At 37.0% G+C, this 22164-nt stretch overlaps 2 protein-coding genes across 3 annotated transcripts in view; one reads left to right on the plus strand and one right to left on the minus strand.

Annotated features, from left to right (window-relative positions):
- Positions 1-199: 199 nt before the first annotated feature.
- FKBP3 (FKBP prolyl isomerase 3) lies at positions 200-16295 on the minus strand. Its single transcript, XM_008693649.2, has 7 exons — positions 16139-16295; positions 13399-13500; positions 11949-12056; positions 4128-4263; positions 3561-3628; positions 1785-1882; positions 200-544 (listed from the first exon to the last, which is right to left on the minus strand). Exons 1-7 carry the CDS (start codon positions 16244-16246, stop codon positions 490-492), a joined length of 675 nt encoding a protein of 224 aa, XP_008691871.1. The 5' UTR covers positions 16247-16295; the 3' UTR covers positions 200-489.
- A 1531-nt stretch (positions 16296-17826) lies between these two features.
- The window catches only part of FANCM (FA complementation group M), a 62703-nt gene continuing 58365 nt past the window's right edge, over positions 17827-22164 (plus strand). The window contains exons 1-3 of one of the 2 annotated variants that reach the window (XM_008693640.2): positions 17827-18470; positions 19044-19216; positions 21822-21899. In XM_008693640.2, coding sequence (XP_008691862.2) covers positions 17954-18470; positions 19044-19216; positions 21822-21899 — 768 coding nt within the window. In that variant the 5' untranslated portion in view covers positions 17827-17953. The remainder of the gene's footprint in view (positions 18471-19043; positions 19217-21821; positions 21900-22164) is intronic. The other variant, XM_040620867.1, reaches the window with a different exon arrangement.

Below are 22164 nucleotides of genomic sequence, written 5' to 3' on the forward strand. Positions count from 1 at the left end.
CGCTTTATAAGAAAAATTAAATCTTGAAATAAATCTTAAAAAAAAAAAATCTTAAAAGCTCTTTAGAAAAAGACAAAAGAAGATTTTAAGAGTGTGCCTGGCAAAGCTGTCTAGACAATTTTACTGTAACTGCCTGTTCTGATTAAGCCTTAGCTCTGGTTAACCTAATCAGAACATTTATATATTAACACCAAACAAATCAAGACACTATGTTTTTATTGAGCCTTTTAGTTTACAACATGAGGTAAAAGGAAAGTCACGTCTCCTTAACCAATATTTTACACAGCTGTAGTAAAATATTTCAAACTTTAGGGAATTATAATGGATTACATATATTAAAAGTTGGGAATTGGGTAAACAGTATCTGGGTTCTTGAATTTTCCAGTTGACTCTTCCCTTACAATAGTAACCAGCTCTAATAGTAACATAAGTTTCTTCAAGGCCATGTTTTATTGTTGTTGATATCTTTATATCTGAAGCATTGCTATTTCAGTCAATATCCACTAATTCCACTTCAAAAATGAGTTTTGCATTTGGTGGAATTCTGTTGAAGAAGTTAAGGTAAATTTGATAAAAACTGTTTCTTCCTTCACTCCCAGTAACTTCAGTCTACAATTAGAATTATATATAATGGATATTGGGAATTATCCCTAAAGGGAAGGGCTTTATGACTGATTGAGGCACTAATACCTACAGCTTAGTGGTTCCTAAAAGTATCTTTGTGAATGGTGATCATAACCTATCAGGTATAGGCAGACTAGACAGGCTGAGCTTGGACTAGGATCTTCCTTTCCTGGACACCTCACTCGTACTCTTCACTAGGACTTTAGCCACCACCTAATGAAGATGGCTACTCTGTGCTTCAAAAAAAAAAAAAAATGATTTCAATGTAGTTGGGTGTGTAAATTCTATTAAATCAAAGTTCATATGAGGTAGTGCTTTGATATTTGCTATGAATTTTAAGATGCTGAGTTCAGAGAACTGTGATTTTTATCTGATTGATCTTGAGATGCTTCACATGAGAGAGGGGGAGCTGTAGTTGGGCCATCTAGTTTAGATAGGCTTAGAAGAGGACTATTATATTCCTAAGTAATCTTAACTGGTAAGATTGGAGAGGACTTCCAAATGTTTTAGAAGTTACTTTAACTGATCCAACTAGTCCAATGGGAATGAAACCAACAACAGAAGAAAATACCTTCTCAGTTATAGTTCTGGCCGACATGGTCAGGTGGCATGGTTTTTTTAATTTTCACAAACGAGGCCTATCAGAAAAGTATTGTCATTAGTAGTAATCACAGATGCTACACATTGTGGGACCCATGGTCTCCTTAATTCTGCAACTGGCAATCCCCAACACGTGTTCCATTTCTAAGCTTTGAGTACCCATATAACTGCCTGAAATTATACTGTAGCATAAAATTACTACGAGCCATACTTGTGTCCTATAATTTGCTTCAGTTGTTTGTACTGGACATCTTAACTCCTTGAAGTAAATCCTTCATATAGTAACAGTTGCCTCTCAAAGATGAAAACTTAAAACCTTATAGTTTACCTCTTAAAAAACTGGAAAAAAGGTAGATTCTATTCTAGCTCAAGTTTGCACACTTTGTATCAGTAAAAAATACTAACTACTGTATATATTGGAGGTGCTGACAGAAGCATCTAAGTATCAGGAACACTAGTCTCAACATGATTCCTGATCTGGAAGTTAACATAAACAATATCTTTTATACCTTCATGTGGTTTTCTTCATGTTTTTTTACTCACAAAGGGAAAAAGGATACTTGGCATCAGGCTGTCCTTTCTTTCCATAAGCCCATTCTGGTTCAATCTCTAGTCGAGCCTTTTCTCCTTTACTCATAGTTAAGAGTGCTTCATCCCACTAAACGCAAGAACATGAAATAAAAACTAATGATAATTTGCAAAAAAAAAAAAAATTCATGAAAAAGTAGAAGGCCAAATACACCAAAAAGCATTCTGTTACTGGATTTCATTATATTGTAAGGTAATGTCCTTGGGTGAATCTTTGTCCTTTATTTCCTCAAAGAAAAAAAAAAGATACATTAAATAATTTTTTAGTGCAATATACTCCTCAAATGCTACAATGTGAAAGCACTTTTGTAAATGTTAGCTGTCCTAAGTTATGGAAACCAGCTTACTAGTACTCAAAAAACTTGCTCCACTTGATATATCCTAGAGCAAACTTCTGGATTTATATTATAAGGATAAACAACAGAATTGTCTTAAGATCACTAGATTGTGGAGTCATGATGGCACACATACGTGTTACGGCATTAAGACCTTCTGTAGAAGGTAAAACTATTCAAAGAAATGATACAGGTTTCTGGGTTGCCACTCTAGTTTGTCCAAATTTGGATCTTTTACTTTTTTTTTTTTTTTTTTTTAAGTAAACTCTACCCCCAATCCCCAGATGGAGTCACATGCTCTACCAACTGAGCCAACCAGATGCCCAGGATCTTAAAGCCAGTTACTAAAAACAGTTAAATCAACAGGATGCAAAGGTAAATATAATGACTAATATCATATAATCTGTTGAAATTTAACAGTCACAGAAAGCTCAAGGGATAGAGATCTGTCAAATAATGGAAATTAAGAATATGGTTCACTAGAAGAAATACACAAATCAGTCATAGAAACAGAAAAATTGATCAACTTGGTATATAGTTAGTATTAATTTGGTATCATCAGGTAGCAGTTAAGGTTATTTTCAACTAAACCTTTAGTCTCAAGATGTTTTATAATCTGTTTTGGGCTCTGAATATGATTGAGCTGTATTTTAGAACTTACCAACAGTACAAAGAATAACACAGAGGGTTCTCGTAAGTGCATTTAATAGGCATTTCAGTAATAATGTCTGATGTTGTGAATAAAGACATTTTAATACTAAACGAACCCTGCAATAACAACTTGATCCAGTGAAGCCGATAATGAGCCCTGCTCTATTACCTCCTTTTTTACACTGCTCAGTACAGCTCAATCCTACCTTCCCCTTTTCTCAAAGTTTCCTTCTATTATCTCTCACGTGTAAGGGTAGGTAAAAAAGGCATGCTTATGTTTGAAAGGTTTTCTGGTGTTTGAACCCTGGTTGTGAGAAGTGAAGAGGCCCAGAACAAACTTTTTGCTTCTATCATTAAGCACTTCAGTGAAGCAGATACTTTGTTTCTCTAGCATGTGTAAGTGGTACAACAAGTACGTAACATTTTACAAGAATCTTAAAGATAAATGTAGAAAGCCAAACTTGCTGATGAAGAATTAATTTATGATGAGAAAATAATAAAAGGGGTAGGCATGAAGAAAATATTTGAGTCTCTATTACACACTGTAGTTATGCTCATTTAGTTGTTTAGCAACCTTGAGGAAGACTGTACTGTCCATAACTGAGACCCAGAAAACTTGTGCCAGATCAGTAAGCAATGATAGCACCTGATGTGTCAGACTCCAAAGACTATTTTCATCATATCCCCAATCCTAATTATGGCACCATACCACATGTGGCATGTGCCAGAATATCTACTGATTCATTGCCATTTTTTACTTACTCCTCTGATAACTTTGCCTATTCCAACCTTAAAACTTAAAGGCTTGGCATTTTTCTTCTTCTTTGAACCTGTAAAACAAATTTTCCTTATAATGCATCATGAAATTAAATTCCAGTGGAAAAACACAGTGATTTAACTCTTTAATTTTAGAACTTACCATATTATGCATTTGAAAAGAAATAAAAATTAAGAAAGGTAACTCATCAAGAAAATTCTGTATGTAAAAATAGTTATGGTCTAAAAGGGGGGAGAGGGTAAGGACCTATATTTATACTATTAAAAACAGCACACTGTTCTGCCTTTTACATTAAATATGAAAGCCTCAACTTTGGGACATTAATCAAGTTTAGACTAAGCTTATTTTTGCTTCCCAATGACCAAGAGGTATTTATTCACCCAGCCAATAAATAGTGAACTGAAGACCTCCAAGTCCAAGTAAATCACAGGTGCAAAAGACTTCTGGAAAAAAGTGACAGCCAAGAGAAAGGTACAGCCAACTGTTCATGTACCACGCAAATACTTCACAGTACCTTAAAGCTAAAAAGATAAGATTACATTTAGACTTACTCGTTTGAATATTAGTATCAAAAACAGTCCCATCCTGTAGTGTTCCTGTATACCAGCAATGAACAACATCTCCCTTTTTGGGAAAGTTGGTTTTATCTCCTTTTTTAAGAACAGATTTTATATATTTTGGTGGACCCTAAAAACAAAAACAACACACAGTTAGTAGCTCACATCCTTCTTTTAGAAGGATGACAGAGAATCCTTATAGAGCCAACTGTGACCCAAGTCTGGTCACAGAGTTTCACAAATTTGGTAACAAACTATTTTGCCTCTGCTTCACAACTCTGAGTTAAAAAAAAAAAAAAAAAAAAAAAAGTCGCCATCTAACTGCAAGTCTGTGGTGAGAATATTAGTAAACAGCCTATCTATAATTTAATTTCAAGTAACTTCCAGCCACCTTGGAAACCAATGTTCTTTTGACAAAATTCTACTATTCAACAAACCATCAAATAAATCCTGTTATTTTCCAAGGTTAGAAATATCATTACTATTTAATTCCTGTAAAATCAAAAGGCATTAAATAAAGCATTGTGACTTTTTTTTTCAAAGATTTGAGTTGTTTAGCACCAATACTTGACATTACTAAATATTTTTACTACATCCAATTAGAATAAATACAGTAATGTTCCATTTGCTTCAGAACTTGAAAGTTCATACAATAAACAGAATTATCTATAGAAATTACCATAACGCATATTTCCTAAAACAAAACAGGATTGTCAGGGTCTTTTTTTAAAGAAAGCTAAAGGCTAGTCAGTGGTGATTCATACATGTGAGAAAAGCAGGTTTTTTGTTTTTTTTTTTTTGCAGTACTTTAACACTGATAAAGTATCAGTTTATTATTGATTTAAAAAAGTATGATAAACTGAAATGTAAGTGGATAGTCAGTTAAACGAGAAAGAAAAATTTGTGCCAGGGCTTTATTATTGCCTTATAATTACTAATGTCAAAAACTGCTCAAATTATTTGAGTTATTTTATCTGTCCTATGTAAAAATTATCATAGATTTTAAAATGCTAAACAAAAGCTCATTATAAACTGTGTTGTGTTCTGCCTCCCATAATATAGTGTTTGGTTCTTCTCAGTGTAATTATTATTTATACTATTTCAAATATTGTTCATTATAATGCATTAATGAAACTAATCTTTAAAAGTCAGTGTATCAATATTAAGCCCATTTTTATTTTATTTTTTAAAATCTTCTAAAAATTATTATTTAATTCCAGTATAATTAACATATTAGTGTTATATGAGTTTCAGGTGTACAATACAGTAATTCAACAATTCTATACATTACTCAGCACTCATCAAAGTAAGTGTATTCTTAATCCCCTTTACCTACTTTACCCATCCTCCCCAACTACCTCCCTTTTGGGAGAAAAACAATTTCTTAATCAAACTTAAGAATATATAGAATTAAAAAATATATATATATAGAATTTATACAGAAAATCTGAAAGACTCCAGCAAAAAACTGCTAGAATTGATACATGAATTCACAGGATTCAAAAGTCACAGGATACAAAATCAATGTACAGAAATCTGTTGCATTTCTATATGCCAAAAATGAAGCATCAGAAAGAGATATTAAGAAAACAATCCCATTTACAGTTGCACCCGAAATAACAGGATACCTAGGAATAAACCTAACCAAACAGGTTAAAGACCTTGCTATCAGAAATATAAAACACTGATAAAAGAAATTGAAAGGTGAAAGGACACAAAGAAAGGGAAAGACATTCCATGCTCATGAACTGGAAGAACAGATATTAAAATGTCTATACTACCCAAAGCAATCTACATGTTTAATATAATCTCTATCAAAATACCAACATCATTTTCCACAGAGCTAGAATAAACAATCCTAAAATTTGTACAGAACCACAAAGACTCTAAATAGCCAAAGCAACCTTGAAAAAGAAAAGCAAAGCTGCTGGCATCACAATTCCAGACATAAGTTGTATTACAAAGCTGTCGTGATCAAAACAGTATGGTACTGGCACAAAAATAGACATATAGATCAAAAGAAGAGAACAGAAAACCCAGAAATACACCCACAACTATACAGTCAATTAATCTTTGACAAAACAGGAAAGAATATCCAATGGGAAAAAGTCTCTTCAACAAACAATTTTGGAAAAACTGGGCAGTGACATGCAAAAGAGTGAAACTGGACCATTTTCTTTCACCATACACAAAAATAAATTCAAAATGGACTGAAGATTTAAATGTGAGACTTAAAACCATAAAAATCCTAGAAGAGAGCATAGGCAGTAAAGTCTCTAACATTGGCTGTAGCAACTTCTTTCCAGGTATGTCTCTTGAGGCAAGGGAAATAAAAGCAAAAATAAAACTACTGGACTACACCAAAATAAAAAGCTTCTGCACAGTGAAGGAAACAACATAACTTAAAGGCAACCTACATAATGGGAGAAGGCATTTGCAAATGACATAGCTGATAAAGGGTTGGTATGCAAAATATATAAAGAACTTATACAACTCAACACTCAAAAAAGAAATAATCCAATTTAAAAATGGGCAGAAGACATGAATAGACTTTTCTTCAAAGAAGACATCCAGATGGCCAACAGACACAAGAAAAGATGCTCACTGGGACACCTGGTTGGCTCAGTTGGTTAAGCGTCAGCCTTCGGCTCAGGGTGTGATCCCAGGGTCCTGGGATCAAGTCCTGCATCGGGCTCCTTGCTCAGGGAGTCTGCTTCTCCCTCTCCCTCTGCCTGTCACTCCCCCTGCTTGTGCTCCCTCTCTGACAAAATTAATAAATAAAATCTAAAAAATAGAAAAGATGCTCATAATCACTTATCAGGGAAATGCAAATCAAAACCACAATGATATATCACCTCACACCTGTCAGAATGGTTAAAATCAACAACACAAGAAACAACAGTTGTTGGGGAGGTGGAGAAAAGGGAACCCTCTTGCATTGTTAACAGGAATGCAAACTGGTGCAGCACTGTGGAAAACAGTATGCAGGTTCCTCAAAAAGTGAAAAATAGCAATTGCACTACTGAGTATTTACCGAAAGAACACTAATTCAAAGGGATACATGCACCCCTATGTTTATATAGCAGCATTGTTTACAAAAACCAAGATAAAGAAGCAGCCCAAGTGTCCACTGATTGATGAATGGATAAAGAAGACATAGTGTGTATGTGTGTGTATATATATGTGTGTATATATATATATACATATATATATAATGGAATATTATTCAGCCATAAAAAAGAATGAAATCTTGCCTTTTTAACGACCTGGATGGAGCTAGAGTATAATGCTAAGTGAAATAAGTCAAAGAAAGACAAACACCATATAACTTCACTTATGTGGAATTTAAGAAATAAAACAAGCAAAGGGAAAAAAGAGAGAGAGAGACAGACAAACCAAGAAACAGATTCTTAACTGTAGAGAACAAACTGATGTTACCAGAGGCGAGGTCAGAGTGTGTGTGTGGGGGGTGGGGGTTAAACAGGTGATGGGGATTAAGAAGTTTACTTGTGGTGATGAGCACCAGGTGCTATGTGGAAGTGTTGAAGTACTATACTGTACACCTGAAATGAATATAACACTATATGTTAATTAACAAATTAAAACTTAAAAAAATTTAAAAAAAGAATATGTAGCATTTTACACTACAAAATATTTAATAATGGGAAAAGAAAATAAAAGACATTAAACATCTCGTATTTGCCAGTTATATAACGTATACCATCCCACTTACTCTTAATCCTCTGAAGAAGGTATCACCTACTTGCATTTTTGCAGATGAAGAGACTGAGGTTCAGGGAATTTGCAACAAGAGCTGACGAGTAGCAGAGAACGAATATGGACTTGGGCTTGTCTGAATCCAAAGCCCCTGTTCCTTCCACTATGTTCCTTCCACTAAATACCTCAAATAATAGTACTGATGATATTTTTTTTTTTTTAAAGATTTTATTTATTTGACAGAGAGAGAGAGAGACAGCCACTGAGAGAGGGAACACAAGCAGAGGGAGTGGGAGAGGAAGAAGCAGGCTCCCAGCAGAGGAGCCTGATGCGGGGCTCGATCCCAGGACCCTGGGATCACGCCCTGAGCCAAAAGACGCTTAATGACTGAGCCACCCAGGTGCCCCAGTACTGATGATAGTGAACTTCTACTGATATTAGTTAAGATAGTTAGCAACTACTGAGCACCCTCTATGTGCACTATCCAAATGCTTTACATAAATTAACTCTTAATTGTTCTTACCTTATGAGTAAGGTACTATTATTCCTATTTTACATTTATATTGCATCTCTTTGGAATGCAATTTAAAAAGGTTAGAAATGTGATAAATAATAATAATTCTACTGATACAAATATATGCTCAAGAAGTAATCTGAAGCTTAGGGAAAAAAATCTTTGTGCAGTTATTCAATGCACTATTATCCATGATGGTAAAATAACCACGTTTATGGTAATCTAATACTCAGTTTTTTATAATGCGGAAAAATTCAAAAATAAAAATGTGGAAAAATTCTTATAAAGTGAAAAATCAATAAAAATTTCTAACTATAATAATATCTCTACTATTTAAATAAATATAAACTTATGGGGCGCCTGGGTGGCTCAGTTGTTACGCATCTACCTTCGGCTCAGGGTGTGATCCCGGTGTTCTGGGATCGAGCCCCACATCAGGCTCCTCTGCTGTGAGCCTGCTTCTTCCTCTCCCACTCCCCCTGCTTGTGTTCCCTTTCTCGCTTGCTGTCTCTATCTCTGTCAAATTAAAAAAAAAAAAAAAAAAAAAAGAAAATATTCAAAGACAACATTCTGAAATGTTAAACATGTTTATTTCTACGTGTTGGAATATTACGTATTCTATATTTTTCTATTATTTTCTATTTGAAAAAGATGTTATTTTTATATCAGAAAAATGATATTTAAAAAATATAGTTGACTTACAAAATCTGGTAATACAGAATGAGAATGGCTACATAAATTGTTTATGCAAAAATATTACATTTTCTTAAGACTTTATTAAAGAAATCACATATAACTATTTGAATGGATAAGGTATGATTAGTGGACAATAACCACATTTTAAATCGTAATGTCATTTCATTGTTTTCCCATTTGTTGTCCCAAGTTGCTTGGGCATGTTGTGTTATCTACATTAAATTTAAGTCCTAGAATAATGCAAAAAAACATTAAGTTGGTGATTATGGCTCAGTCTTAGGTGAAGATGCCAGTCTGCCAGGGATAGCCTCCATTTCAGTGTTTCACAAAGTATCTTTTACAGATACTTACTCCTTAGCATTAACACTGTTAGAGAAGAAAAGGGGTCTACCATAATTAAGTCTGGGAAACACTTCCTTAAACAAAGTTAGATATACCTCTATTCTGCATGACTTCTCAGAGCTGTCATCAGCTAACATGCACTGTGAATCTTCAAGGAGACAGAAGGTACAGATTTTGATGATGCCAGAAAACAAACCGGACCTTCTGAGACCTATATAACACACTTTGAGAAATGCCACTGTAGTTATTTGATCTGATTTTGGGTTTCACTGCAAGAATCTGCTGAGTTCATGGCGAGAAGTCAGATCAGTCCCAACGCTATGCCCAAGTTATGTGCTTGAATGGACTTGGCTTTAGATAATTTCTGGGCTTTGCAGCAATTTCTTGGTCCAGAGTGATGAAAAGAACTATATTCTTGAGACTGGGTCTGAACTAGATACTTGTAGACACAGAGATAAAAGAACTTTGAGAGTAATCATTATAGTTTCAGTTAAGTGGATCACATCATAGCCTCTAAAAATAAGAGTATGTTACATAATTATCCCCATTATTAATTCAAGAAATATTTGAGCTTGTTCCATGTGTTAGAAACTGGAGATATATAGGGGAGGTGGTAGACATGGTCCTGACCCTCAGCCAGGGAACAGTCATGTGTATAACTGCATGGGTTATGAGACCTAAAGAGGAAGCACAACTGCTAAAGTGGGAATGACACAGTGACCTAACCCAGTATAGGCTACCGTCTGGGAGAGGTTTCTTTGAGGTAGGAGATTGGGGGAAGGCTTACAACAGAGAATAGCATTTTTATAGCAGGGCGCATCATGAAAATAGTATAGTCTGCAAGGGAGAAATGAAGGAGACAATGGTATGAGATGAGGCTGGAAAGACATGTAGCACATGTTAGGAAACTTTTTTTTAAATCTTCAAGGTCACTGAACAGCCAACTAAGAGTTTTAAAGAGAATTTACACAATCAGATTTACATTTTATTTTATTTTTTAAAAGATTTATTTATTTGAGAGAAAGAGAGAGCATGTGGGGGAGGAGGGGGAGAGGGAGAGAGAGTCTTAAGTAGACTCCACGCTGAATGTGGAGCCTGACCTAGGGCTTGATCTCACGACCCTGAGATCATAACCTGAGCTGAAACCAAGAGCTGGACGCTCAACTGACTGTGCCACCCAGATGCCTCTGAGAAGAGGGGTCTTTAAAAAAAGGATATACTTTAGGATCCTCACAAGACCGCTCTAGATTGTCTCCAGCCCTTACGCCCTTTTATTTGTAGCTCTCTTTATCTTAACCTCTTAATGACATACAATCTGTTGCCTCATACTTCCTTTACTGTAATTATCTGGAGGGTAAACGATTTTACCAATTGCTTTTGCAATCCTTTTAGTAATTATTATACCTTTATTTACCTTAGTGGCTGCTCAAAATTTGCCCAGTACATATAATATTTATCAAGTAATATTAGATGTGATAAACCTTCAAACTGCTTTATTGTGTGTAGATATCCACAAACATTTGTGCTTTTCAACCAACAAGAAAATATCATGTGAATTAACTAGTTTTAGTCATATAAACTTCTATAATTCTATATTTGAACTTACACTCTGTCTACAAATATACAAATGCTATACCTTCATCATTAGGTGGCACCTCTTTATAAGACCTAAAGATGATGATGATAATTATTATTATTACATTATTATCACTGATACTAAGACTGCTAGGAATGAGTAAGCTTAGTTAGCAAGGTATTATAAGAAGTGGCAAGATTATAATCAATTCAGCTCTATTGTGGCTTTGCTAACTGCTGTCCTTGGCTCTACTGAGGCTGTCCATTTGCAGAAATGGCTTTATGTGGTTCTTCAAAATGTAATTTGGTACATTTTGTACCCAAATGTAAAACCTATGTTGGGAAAGATGAGACAGATGACTCCGCACCCTGTAGCCAAGTCTGGACTACTTCTATTGCCAAGGATACTACGTACATTAGAAAAAGCTAAAAATAATCACAGTGAAATTTCTTTCACTCAGTCCAACTTGGCTATAGAATCAGGACCTTTAAATGGCTTTGGAAGCTCAGAAGTTCTAGTCAGACATAGAGGAAATATAAAATACAAAGCTAGAGGTATTTTATAGGAAAGGCTTATTAACTGTGAAGCACTGGTTCTTACACATTTTTTTTTTTAAGATTTTATTTATTTATTTATTCGACAGAGATAGAGACAGCCAGCGAGAGAGGGAACACAGCAGGGGGAGTGGGAGAGGAAGAGCAGGCTCATAGTGGAGGAGCCTGATGTGGGGCTCGATCCCATAACGCTGGGACCACGCCCTGAGCCAAAGGTAGACGCTTAACGACTGCGCCACCCAGGCGCCCCTACACATTTTTTTCTGATTCAGTACATCTAAGGGAGATAACACACAAAATCAATGTTTGGCTCATGAAAGTAGCCATATACTCAACACCCCTTATGAGAAATCAGTGCTGTAAACAAATACTTTTCTTATATAAATATGAAAAATAAAATAATATTATATACAAACCTCATCCAGAGTCTCTTCAGACTTGGTTTCTTTGGGTTTATCTTCATTAAGCTTCACATTTTTCACCTGCTCAGACACTTTACTTATACTTTCAGTACCCTTGAAACGCTGTAAGGAAAATGTTCTAATGTTTACCATATTCAGGACTGGCTAAAAGCTAGAAGGGACATCTAGATTTTCAGCTTTTCAATTTAATGAACATCTACACCATGAATATAGGCTACATAACTCAAATACAAATAAATGGAAAGTGTCTAAGAATAAAGGAAAAATCTTTTGTTAAGCATTTTAAACAACAAATTATGAACCTCAAAGCATCTCACAATATAAATGATGAAAGGAGATCTTTAGAAAGATCAACTCAGGGGCGACCGGGTAACTCGGTTGGGTGTTGGACTCTTGGTTTCAGCTTAGGTCATGATATTAAGGTCATGGGATTGAGCCCCATATTGGGATCCATGCTCATGGGGAGCCTATTTGGAATTCTCTCCCTCTCCCTCTGCCCCTCCCCTCACTTGTGCTCTCTCTTGCTCTAAAATGAATAAATAAATCTTTAAAAAGGAAAAAAAAAAAGATTTAGAAAGGCCAACTCAGACTTGGATATGAATACAATTCACACAATTCCTGGGGCACCTAGGTGGCTCAGTTGGTTGGGCCTCTGCCTTTGGCTCAGGTCATGATCCCGGGGACCTGGGATCAAGCCCCATGTTGGGGTTCCTGCTCAGTGGGGGTTCTGCTTCTCCCTCTCACTCTGCCCCTCCTCCCTGCTTGTGTTCTTTCTAATAAATAAATAAATCTTTAAAAAAAATTCACACAATTCCTTAATAAAGACTCTTTGCTTTGGAAGATGGTCATTTCATAGTGAATAAATATTGGAGAATTTCTTAAAATTTGTTTTTCAAAAGCTCAGCCTAAGTCTAACTAAGATTTTAAATTCATTACTGAAATGGAACTTACTTTGAATTTTTACTTTTCAGTACCCTTATTTGTTGTCTTAATTTAAGCTACAGGGAATTATTATTATAATTTTTTAAGATTTATTTATTTATTTTGAGAGAGAGTGTGAGCACGGGGATGTGCAAGTGTGGGGAGGGGCAGAGGGAAAGCCTCTCAAGCAGACTATCTGATGAACAGGGAGCCCAACGCAGTGCATGATCTCAGGACCCTGAGATCATGATCTGAGCCAAAATCAAGAGTCAGACATTCAACTGACTGAGCCACATATGCATCCTGAGAATTATTTTTAAAAATTTTGTTCCTTTCAAAATATCAAAATATCCTGCCATATTGCTAGCTTTGCTAGATTTGGCAACTAGTCCATTCATGATTACAGTTAAGAAAAACTCCAGGTGGAAAAACTTTAACATATTCTGCAAATAAATTTAAAACTTCTTTTTGCAAATAAAATATCTAAAATAATATTCTGGTAATGAAATGAAACAATACTCACCTTACTTTCAAAAAGATGGTTGTAGGCTGTAACCAAATGGTCCTTGTTAGCTGTCTTGGCCACATTTTTAATGTTTCCTAATAACTTATGTTCTGCAAGAAACTATGAAGAAAAAAGCTGGTTAGTTGAAATACTCTCCCTCATGTAATAAGGGTCTAAACTTTAGAAACATGACATTTTATATTAGTAATTATACCTTCAATTAAAACTACTCATGATGGAAGAAATGAAATAAACATATTTTATACCCCACTTCATAACAATAAAAGACTTAAGGAAGATTAAAAAATAGTGTATTTATAAAAATTATTGACAAGACTGGAACTGTAATATTATGTAGGGTTCACACTGTTGCATAGTAACGCTTTTCCCATTACAGAACTCACAGAACATTTACACAGCAAGCCCACTTTGGTAACTGGACAATGTTGCTACTGGCAGGATGTTACTTGGCGGTGGCCCAGGGAGTCTCCAACCATGTTGGGCATAGCTATCTTGACAAATCTGTAACCCATTCTTGGCAGACTGGGAAGCACTATTACACAATGCTGGATAGATATATGGTGGTTAACTGTGTAGGGTGAGGAGTCAGACCATCTGTATTAAAATCCTAGCTGTCTGATTTTAGACAAAGGACTAAGCTTGCCTAAGACTCAGTTTCTGTATCATAGTGGAAGATTAATAACAGCATCTATGTCAGAGGGTTGTTGTAAGGATAAATACATGCAATAGTCCATTTAATCCATTTAACAATCTGTTGCATGGTGAGAACTCAATAAATATTAGCTATTAGGACTAATAACAATGTACTAAATAAATCAAAGTAACAGAATTCCACTTCTCTTAAAGTTGGCAAACTTAAACTAAGTTGGCAAATGGAGACCAAAATACTACTTCTGAAATACCGAGTTATCAAAATGTAACTTCATCTCAAAATCATGTAATGTGGGGATTTTAATAATGTCTTTGTTTTCCTTATTTTATTCTGCTTTCTTTTCTGCCTTCTGGTCCTTGATTCCTCATTTTTGTTATAGTCTCAAAGTTGTCATCTGGCATCTTCCATCCTTTAGATAAAGGAACTTTTCTAACACTATCACTGCTGTATTCTTTTCTCCTCTGCTCTTCCCCTCCCCCAATTATGTTCTAAATGATAAAGGCTGATGGGGAAAGGTTATTTTGATTAAATGGAAGTAATCAGTTGCTTTTACCACTCTCCTGATTTCTTTAGCAAGATTCCAAAAATATCCAAAATACAAACATCTCCTTGATATCCTATGATCAATAAGATAGTGATTGTCAAATACAGGTTTAAGTATGTGAATGAATACTGGAGAATATGCACTTAAAAGATTACTGTATTTAAAAAATATTTTGATAATTCAAGTCTCTTGAAATTGTCCCAGGTGGGCCAGTTTTACATTACATTTCACACTAGGATCATTTGTTCTATAAGAATTTGATGAAGTACAGTATTGAGGCATTAAATGTTAACAAATGATATGCCTAGTTTATTCTATTGTTCCAGTTGAAAATATGAGTTGACTTAAGAGAAAGTAACTCCACCTTTTAATGGTATAAAATGGAATACTTGAGGTGTGGTCTTTCTTTTAACCCTGTATACCCAAACACTGCGCATAGTTCTTGCTGGATGTCCTATAAATATTTGCTGATGTCAGGATACTTATTCTAGGTGTATGGAACTGGCTGCTACAGAATAATTTTATGTCCTCTTCAAGACCCCTCAAAATGAAAATAAACTTCAATTCTCACAGAAGAACCCAGAAGGAATTTTTCTAATGCAAGTTTAGAACTTGAATGAAAAACTGTAGAGAAACCATACGGACTGCTGTTTCTATTTCCTGTAAGTGGGGGATGCAGAGTGCATAAACTGTACAGTGGTTCAGCAATTTAAGAGAGGTATGAATGATCTTAATTTCCGAAGGGAAAAAAGGCAAGTCTGACAAAAAACAAAACCCAAAAAACCCCCCAAAACACTAGTGACCAGAGTCGGGTGGTTAAGATGGAGACTGTATTGAAAAATGCAGGGCGTACAGGATAAAGAATGCCAAATACATTTCTTAGTCTGTTTCTAACAATAGGAGATACTGCCCACTAAATGCGCATGTAACTACCCTCAGTATAAAGGTGAAAAGGTCATGTAAAGAGTACATATTTTAAAAAGTTAAACCGCAATCTACGGATTTTTAAAAATTACACGCATTAGTGCTCGTATTTAGTAACTGATGAGAAAAGCAAAACGCACATACCATTCCCACAAAAATCTTCACAATCCTTCCCATTTCTCTAATGGCCTACTCTCCTCTGCAGGAGTCTCACCCAGGTCCCCAGTGCTCGGGCACCCGTCCCAACCCTGGGTTCTTTTTTTCCCATGGCTTCCACCCTCACTCAAGAATCCCAATGCTCGGGCACCCGTCCCAACCCTGGGTTCTTTTTTTCCCATGGCTTCCACCCTCACTCGAGAATCCCAATGAGGTTTTAATTATGCGATTACTTTCTGCCTGACCCAAGAAATAAAGCCGATCCCCCCGCCCAAATGGGGCAGCCCAGAAGGGCGGAAGCGTGGCTCCCCCGCGCACGCGAGGCCTCTACGGCCTTGCAGGACACCCGCCACGGGAGGACGAGGGCGGAGGCACGGAGGAATACGGAATGTACGGGCATCTCCGGGGGGGTGAGGCGTCCCTCAGCCGCAACAGCCCGGCCGCCCCGCCGCCTCTGGTACCGAATCTGAACCGTGGTCCTGTAGAAACTTGATAATGTCCTTCTTGGGTAGCTGCTCGCTGCGCAGCTGCTCCACGGTCCAGGCCCGCTGTGGAACGGCCGCCGCCATCTTCCCCCGCTGCCTCTGCTTTACTGAGCCAGCCCGCCTCGGTTCGGCATCGCCCCGCCCCCGGGATGTGGCGTGGACCCAGCCTGGAGTTTGAGGGGGCGGGGTCACGGCGCTACGCCGCGGGATTGGGGCCCGTCCTTGAGTGACGTCAAGGCTGTGCTTTGAAGGCCTCGGTTGAGTCCTGGTGTAAGCCCGCTCATGTGGTCACTGCGGCTGATTACGCTGATGGCTTGAAACTGTTGTCCGCTCTTAATTGGAACCCTTGTGAGGCAAGCACTGTTGGTAGTGATATATACCAGCCATCACCTACATTTGTGTATTACCGACGGGCTGCTATGCCTTTAAAACCTGTCTATAACCCGCTTAAAGAAAACAACAGCATTCAGACTTCTAATCACGTTTTATGTAGTTGCAGCCTAAAAATTCACACCTGAATTGGTTCAGTCCTTGCCCATCAGGACAAACCACCCACCATTTCCCTTTTAAAACTCACACATGTAAAACTAAAATACAACTTCCCTTCCCAGCCCAAGAAATAAAAACACGAGAAAGTTTGTTTAAAAACAAGTTCAAGAGGCACCTGGGTGGCGCAGTCCGTAAGCATCTACATTCGGCTCAGGGCGTGATCCCCTTAATCTGGCATGGAGCCCCACATCAGGCTCCTCCTCTGGGAGCCTGCTTCTTCCTCTCCTACTCCCCCTGCTTGTGTTCCCTCTCTCCCTGGCTGTTTCTGTCAAATTAATAAATAAAATCTTAAAAATATATATAAAAAAATAAAAACAAGTTCAAGAAACTTGACCAATGAAACGAGGTAAAGAAGCTGCACGCAGGATGCTGCTTGCGGATGATGAAAGTGATATTACTAATGTTCAAAACAACCTCGTGATGTGTGTGCACCTCGTGTTACACAAGGAAGCAAATTTACAGAGGTTACTCCAAGTTGCCAAGGTTTAGAGTGGAGAAACTGGGAATTGTATCCCAGACTGAGGTAGAAAGCTATCGCTAGAATAGAATAATACCACACCGACGCGCACTGCTCTATATCATTTATGAAGATGTAATGGTGGAGTATTAGGAAAGCCTTAGTTGTTTTCCTTCGGATTTCCCGACTAATACGGGACCAAACCATTCTCTTCCCTCTTAACAATTTCCAAATACTGTGAAAAAGAGACCAGGCATTTTTTTTTCTCAACTTGGATAAAGAAATAAGATATTTAATTCTATCTAACCCTTTTGTTTTTCATCTCTTCTTCCGATTTAAAAATACAGCCAACGAGGCATAAGAAGTGTTCGCTCAATAACGTTAAATTCACAAAAAATATGGGTATCCGTTGTCCCTAGGATCTCAAAGTTATTTATTTTTTTTTATCACATGAAGCAATATCATTTTAGGAATGAGGCCCGGTCACAGTCATTGGGAACGGAACTTATATTTAGAGTCTATGGAGAAACTGAACAGCGGACCAAATTTAGACTAACGCCATAACAATGCGCATGCGTCTCCGGAAGCCTCGAGGGTTTCCGGGAAGCCAGCGAATCATATTGCCGACGCAAACTCAGTGGCGGTATTTTCAACAAGAACAGGCTGCAGTCCCGCCCTCACGTTCCACTGTTTTGTGCGAAGGTAACTGATGGGGATCCGAATGGTGGCGGTTGAGCTGTTGGAACTGCTAGCGTCTGAGAGGAGCCTTTGTGGTCGTCAGCCTAATGAGCGGACGGCAAAGAACGCTTTTCCAGACGTGGGGCTCAAGCATTTCTCGATCCGCCGGAGCTCCGGGTTGCAGCTCTGGACCTGAGCGGCCTCAGAGCCCTGGCATCTCCAGAGCACATTTACCTCTAGCTGCTGAAGCTGCCGAGGCTCAGCGGGAGTCGGACGATGATGTACTGCTAGTTGCGGTGTATGAGGCAGAGCGGCAGTTGAGTTTAGAGAATGGCGGTTTCTGCACCTCAGCGGGCTCCCTGTGGATTTACCCTACTAATTGCCCAGTGCGGGACTACCAGCTGCACATTGCCCGGACCTCTCTGTTCTGCAACACGCTGGTGTGTCTGCCTACTGGGTTGGGAAAGACCTTTATTGCCGCTGTGGTCATGTACAATTTCTACCGGTGGTTCCCTTCCGGCAAAGTGGTCTTCATGGCCCCCACGAAACCTTTGGTGACACAGCAGATCGAAGCTTGCTACCGAGTGATGGGTATTCCGCAGTCCCACATGGCCGAAATGACAGGTATCTTAGAAAATGGGCTGATTTGAAATTAAGAGCGGGGTACTCGGGAAAGCACGCATTCTGGTGCAAATGGAGCTAAAGGAATTCCTGACCCATGAGGAGTAGTCTCCAGATTACAGTACCCGTATTTTATATCCTTTCCCTTAAAGCATTATCTACTTGTAGCAAATCTGGCCCTCACAAAAAGGGTTGCTTTCCTTAGTTTTCAGAGACTCCCCGTAATTTTTTCGGAGCATTTTGAAGCGATTTGTGTGTATACCCCATCAGAAGTGATAAGAGGTTTTCTAACTTTCTTCCCCAGAAAGATTTCCCAGTTGAAGAATTTGCTTTTCTTCAGATATTATGCCATTTTGTAGGAATTCTCTAAAGACAGTGTAGTTGTGTCTCAGCATTGACATTTGCATCACAACACAGCTTTAAAATGTAACATTTCAATGATTTGTTAAATTGTTTTTGTCTGAAGGCAGATTACCAAAGCAGGACTGCATTCTGAAATTAGGCCAGATTATTTATAGATATTTTAAAGATAACGGTCCTGGTATTTAGAATGTAGGATGTCACTTTTGTTTACAGGATCTACTCAAGCTTTCATCAGGAAGGAAATATGGCGCAGTAAGAGAGTCCTTTTTCTTACACCTCAAGTCATGGTAAATGATCTTTCTAGAGGAGCTTGTCCTGCTGCTGAAATAAAGTGTCTAGTTATTGATGAAGCTCATAAAGCTCTTGGAAACTATGCTTATTGCCAGGTAATATTTCATTTAAAAGCATTTTGTACCGTGAATATATTGTTAAAGAGTATTTTGGTAAATACTTATTAATGATGGAAGTTATTGATTGTGTTATCATTATGAAAAAAAAACATTATTTCAACGAAGGAAATACTTCATTCAGATCAGTGTCTCTGCCTTTTTTTTTTTTAATCCCTAACAAGATCATTAGTGTCAGGTGTAGATGATGAAAGCCTAGTCATGGTTGAGGCAGTGATCTAAAATAGGGTATGGGTGGGGTTTTGGAACAAAGGTAATAATCCAAAGATTGGTAGCGGATATGCAGCGTCATTCCTTGACGGCTAGGTAAAATCATATTTAACTGTCGAGAGTTGTTACCAAGATTGAATGACATGATGTATGCAACATACCTAACACAGTGCCTTCTAGTTAAGTACTACATAAATACAAATTATAAAGGTGAGGAGGTGGGATATGCCTGCAGAGGTACTTAAGGTCCAGGTCATGAAGGCATTTGTATATTATGCTTAGCAGTTTGAATGTTCTTTGTAGGACATAGGGAATATAGGCGGTGGAGACTCATTTAAAAATGTTTACCTGGGGTGATACTTAAGATTTAAAAGAGGTTAGAAGAGAGAGGGCTAAAGGCAGGGTGTACAGTGAGGGAGAGGAGGAATTTAGGATGACTCCCGGGTTTCTGAATTGGAAGACTATGAGGATGTTGGTGCTCCTAGTCAAAATGGAGAGTTCTGCAGGTACAGAAGATTTGGGGTATTGCAGAAAGATAATGAATTTAGATTGTTGAGTTTGAAGTGTCCATGAGGAATCTAGCTATAGACACCCAGTGGGCAGTGGGCAGTGGGGGATAGAAGTATGAATCTCAATGGAGAGTTCTGAGCTGGAGATACAGATTTGAAAATGATCAACATATAGGTGGTATGTAGGTAAAACTATAAGCTGGTGATATCAGGGAGAGGGTATAGAATAAGAGTAGGAGGGAAAGTTGATGTTATTTAGTGCAAAAAGGTGAATTTACTGCCAGTTTGTGAATTTGTAGTTTCCCTGATTAAGGAACTTAAGTTTAAGTTAAGTTTATTGTATTATATCTCTGTGTTATCTTCTGGAGAATTGTTATCTTTCTTAAAATTGATTTTAGTCAAGAAATGGATGTAGGTGCTTTTCATATCTTTCCAAGTTAAATTAATACCCAGTGTGTTAAGGTTTCTGCTTGAGTGGGGCATTTAAAATTTTTTATTTTAAATCTGTGAATTTATTTTGTAGATTTAGCTTATACATAGCAACTTTAACTCAGTTATTTTCAAAAAATTTCTAGCATTGGGTCTTTTTTTTTTTTTCTTTTAAGTAGACTCCACATTGGGTGTGGGCCCCATTGTGGGCCTTGAACTCACCACCCTGAGATTAAGACCTGGGCTGAGATCAAGAGTCAAACACTTAACCAACTTGAGCCAACGAGGCACCCCACTTTTTTTTTTTTTTTAATTACACAGCTTATGCTTTTATAAGAGTACAGTGGAGACATGCACTGATTTCATTAATATCCAGACCACCCTGAATGTTTATGGTGCCTTGACTATTATAGATGTAGATTCCAACAGGCATACCAACTCCATGAAGAATGTAGCTTCCTGGGTTACAAACACAGCACCATTTCCTCTTCTACAAAATGCATGAGAATCCTACTTGGATAAAAGTAATGTATTAGGGTTTGTCTTGCATCAGTTTCTACTTAGAACAATTCGGCGTTAAATACAATGTTCTATCTTAATATGTATTCTATATCATGTTAAAAAGAAACTCCATAAATAGTATTTTTTGAGATTAGTCAAGATTCAGTGTGAGTCTCACTGAATTCATCCTTTACATGGGTTAAAATAAGAGCGGTTTTTAGGTAATCTGGTTTTACTATTTCCTATATCTAATGCAGAACTATAGGATATTGAAAACTATTCCTGCAATTCAGTTTACTTAGGGGTCTTTTTTCGTTGTATTGGGGCCTCATGTGAAGGATCATATGGTAATTTGATGGAATATCCAATATTAATGATACCAAATGTAGGTGTTGAATTCATATGGCAACATCTAGAATGATGCTTGGTGCCACTGAGAAAATGTGTTAGAATTTAAAAGGAAAGTTGGATTTTTAAGGTCTTTTCCTTAAATATATTTTTTTTTCATTTCAAATCTAATTTCAGACTGGTATCTTTTTTTCTATTTTTATGTTATGACTTATCTTCATCTGGTAGGTGTGCATGTGTGTATAGCTGTAAGGCTAAAATATGGCCCACACAACAGACAGCAGACTCTCGTCTTCTTCCATTTGCCCTTGAATTAACTAAGTATTTTGATTTGCCTCTATATTAGGCCTTGACATTGTAGCTTTATGTATAGAAGAAACCCTAAGGTGTTTTTGATTGGTGTAGAGTAAAAACCTGAATTGTTTGGTCTTCAGATAATGTCACTCATGATTGTTCCATTCCTTAGACCGTCAATACTCTGACTATGAAATAATGATAATGGAACGTATATAATAGCTTGTTTAACAGAATCACTGTTGTTTTTGTATTGGATAGATGAAATTAAATAACTTTTTTTCTTTTTTAAGGTTGTAAGAGAACTAGTCAAATATACAAATCACTTTAGAATCTTGGCTCTTAGTGCCACACCAGGTAGTGATATAAAGGTAAGTAATATGTCTTTCCATTTTTTAACATTTAAGAAAATAAGAACTTTTGTATGGGCCCAGATCAGTTTGTCATTCTAGTATTTAGTTTGACATCAAGACACAACTTTTCTTGCACATACCTATGTTTTCTTCTATGGTTGGAGAAAATTAGTTTTTATTTTTTTAATTAAAAAAAGGTTTTTTTCAGTAGTAGTTTTTAGATGTCAGTATGCATAAGCAGTTTGTTAAAAGTACTAAATTTTTTTTTTTTTTTTTTAGATTT

Source organism: Ursus maritimus, unplaced genomic scaffold, assembly GCF_017311325.1.
Source record: "Ursus maritimus isolate PB19 unplaced genomic scaffold, ASM1731132v1 scaffold_36, whole genome shotgun sequence".
In the NCBI taxonomy this organism is placed as follows: Eukaryota; Metazoa; Chordata; class Mammalia; order Carnivora; family Ursidae; genus Ursus; species Ursus maritimus.

Bases quoted from the DNA above. Each gene is read 5' to 3' on its own strand.
- FKBP3 (XM_008693649.2), bottom strand. From the start codon at position 16,246: ATGGCGGCGGCCGTTCCACAGCGGGCCTGGACCGTGGAGCAGCTGCGC. The intron at 13,501-16,138 runs GTACCAGAGGCG...TTTTCTTCATAG, and splicing joins AGGACCACGGTTCAGATTCG to TTTCTTGCAGAACATAAGTT. The intron at 545-1,784 runs GTATCCTTTTTC...CTTCTTCAACAG, and splicing joins AAAGGACAGCCTGATGCCAA to AATTCCACCAAATGCAAAAC.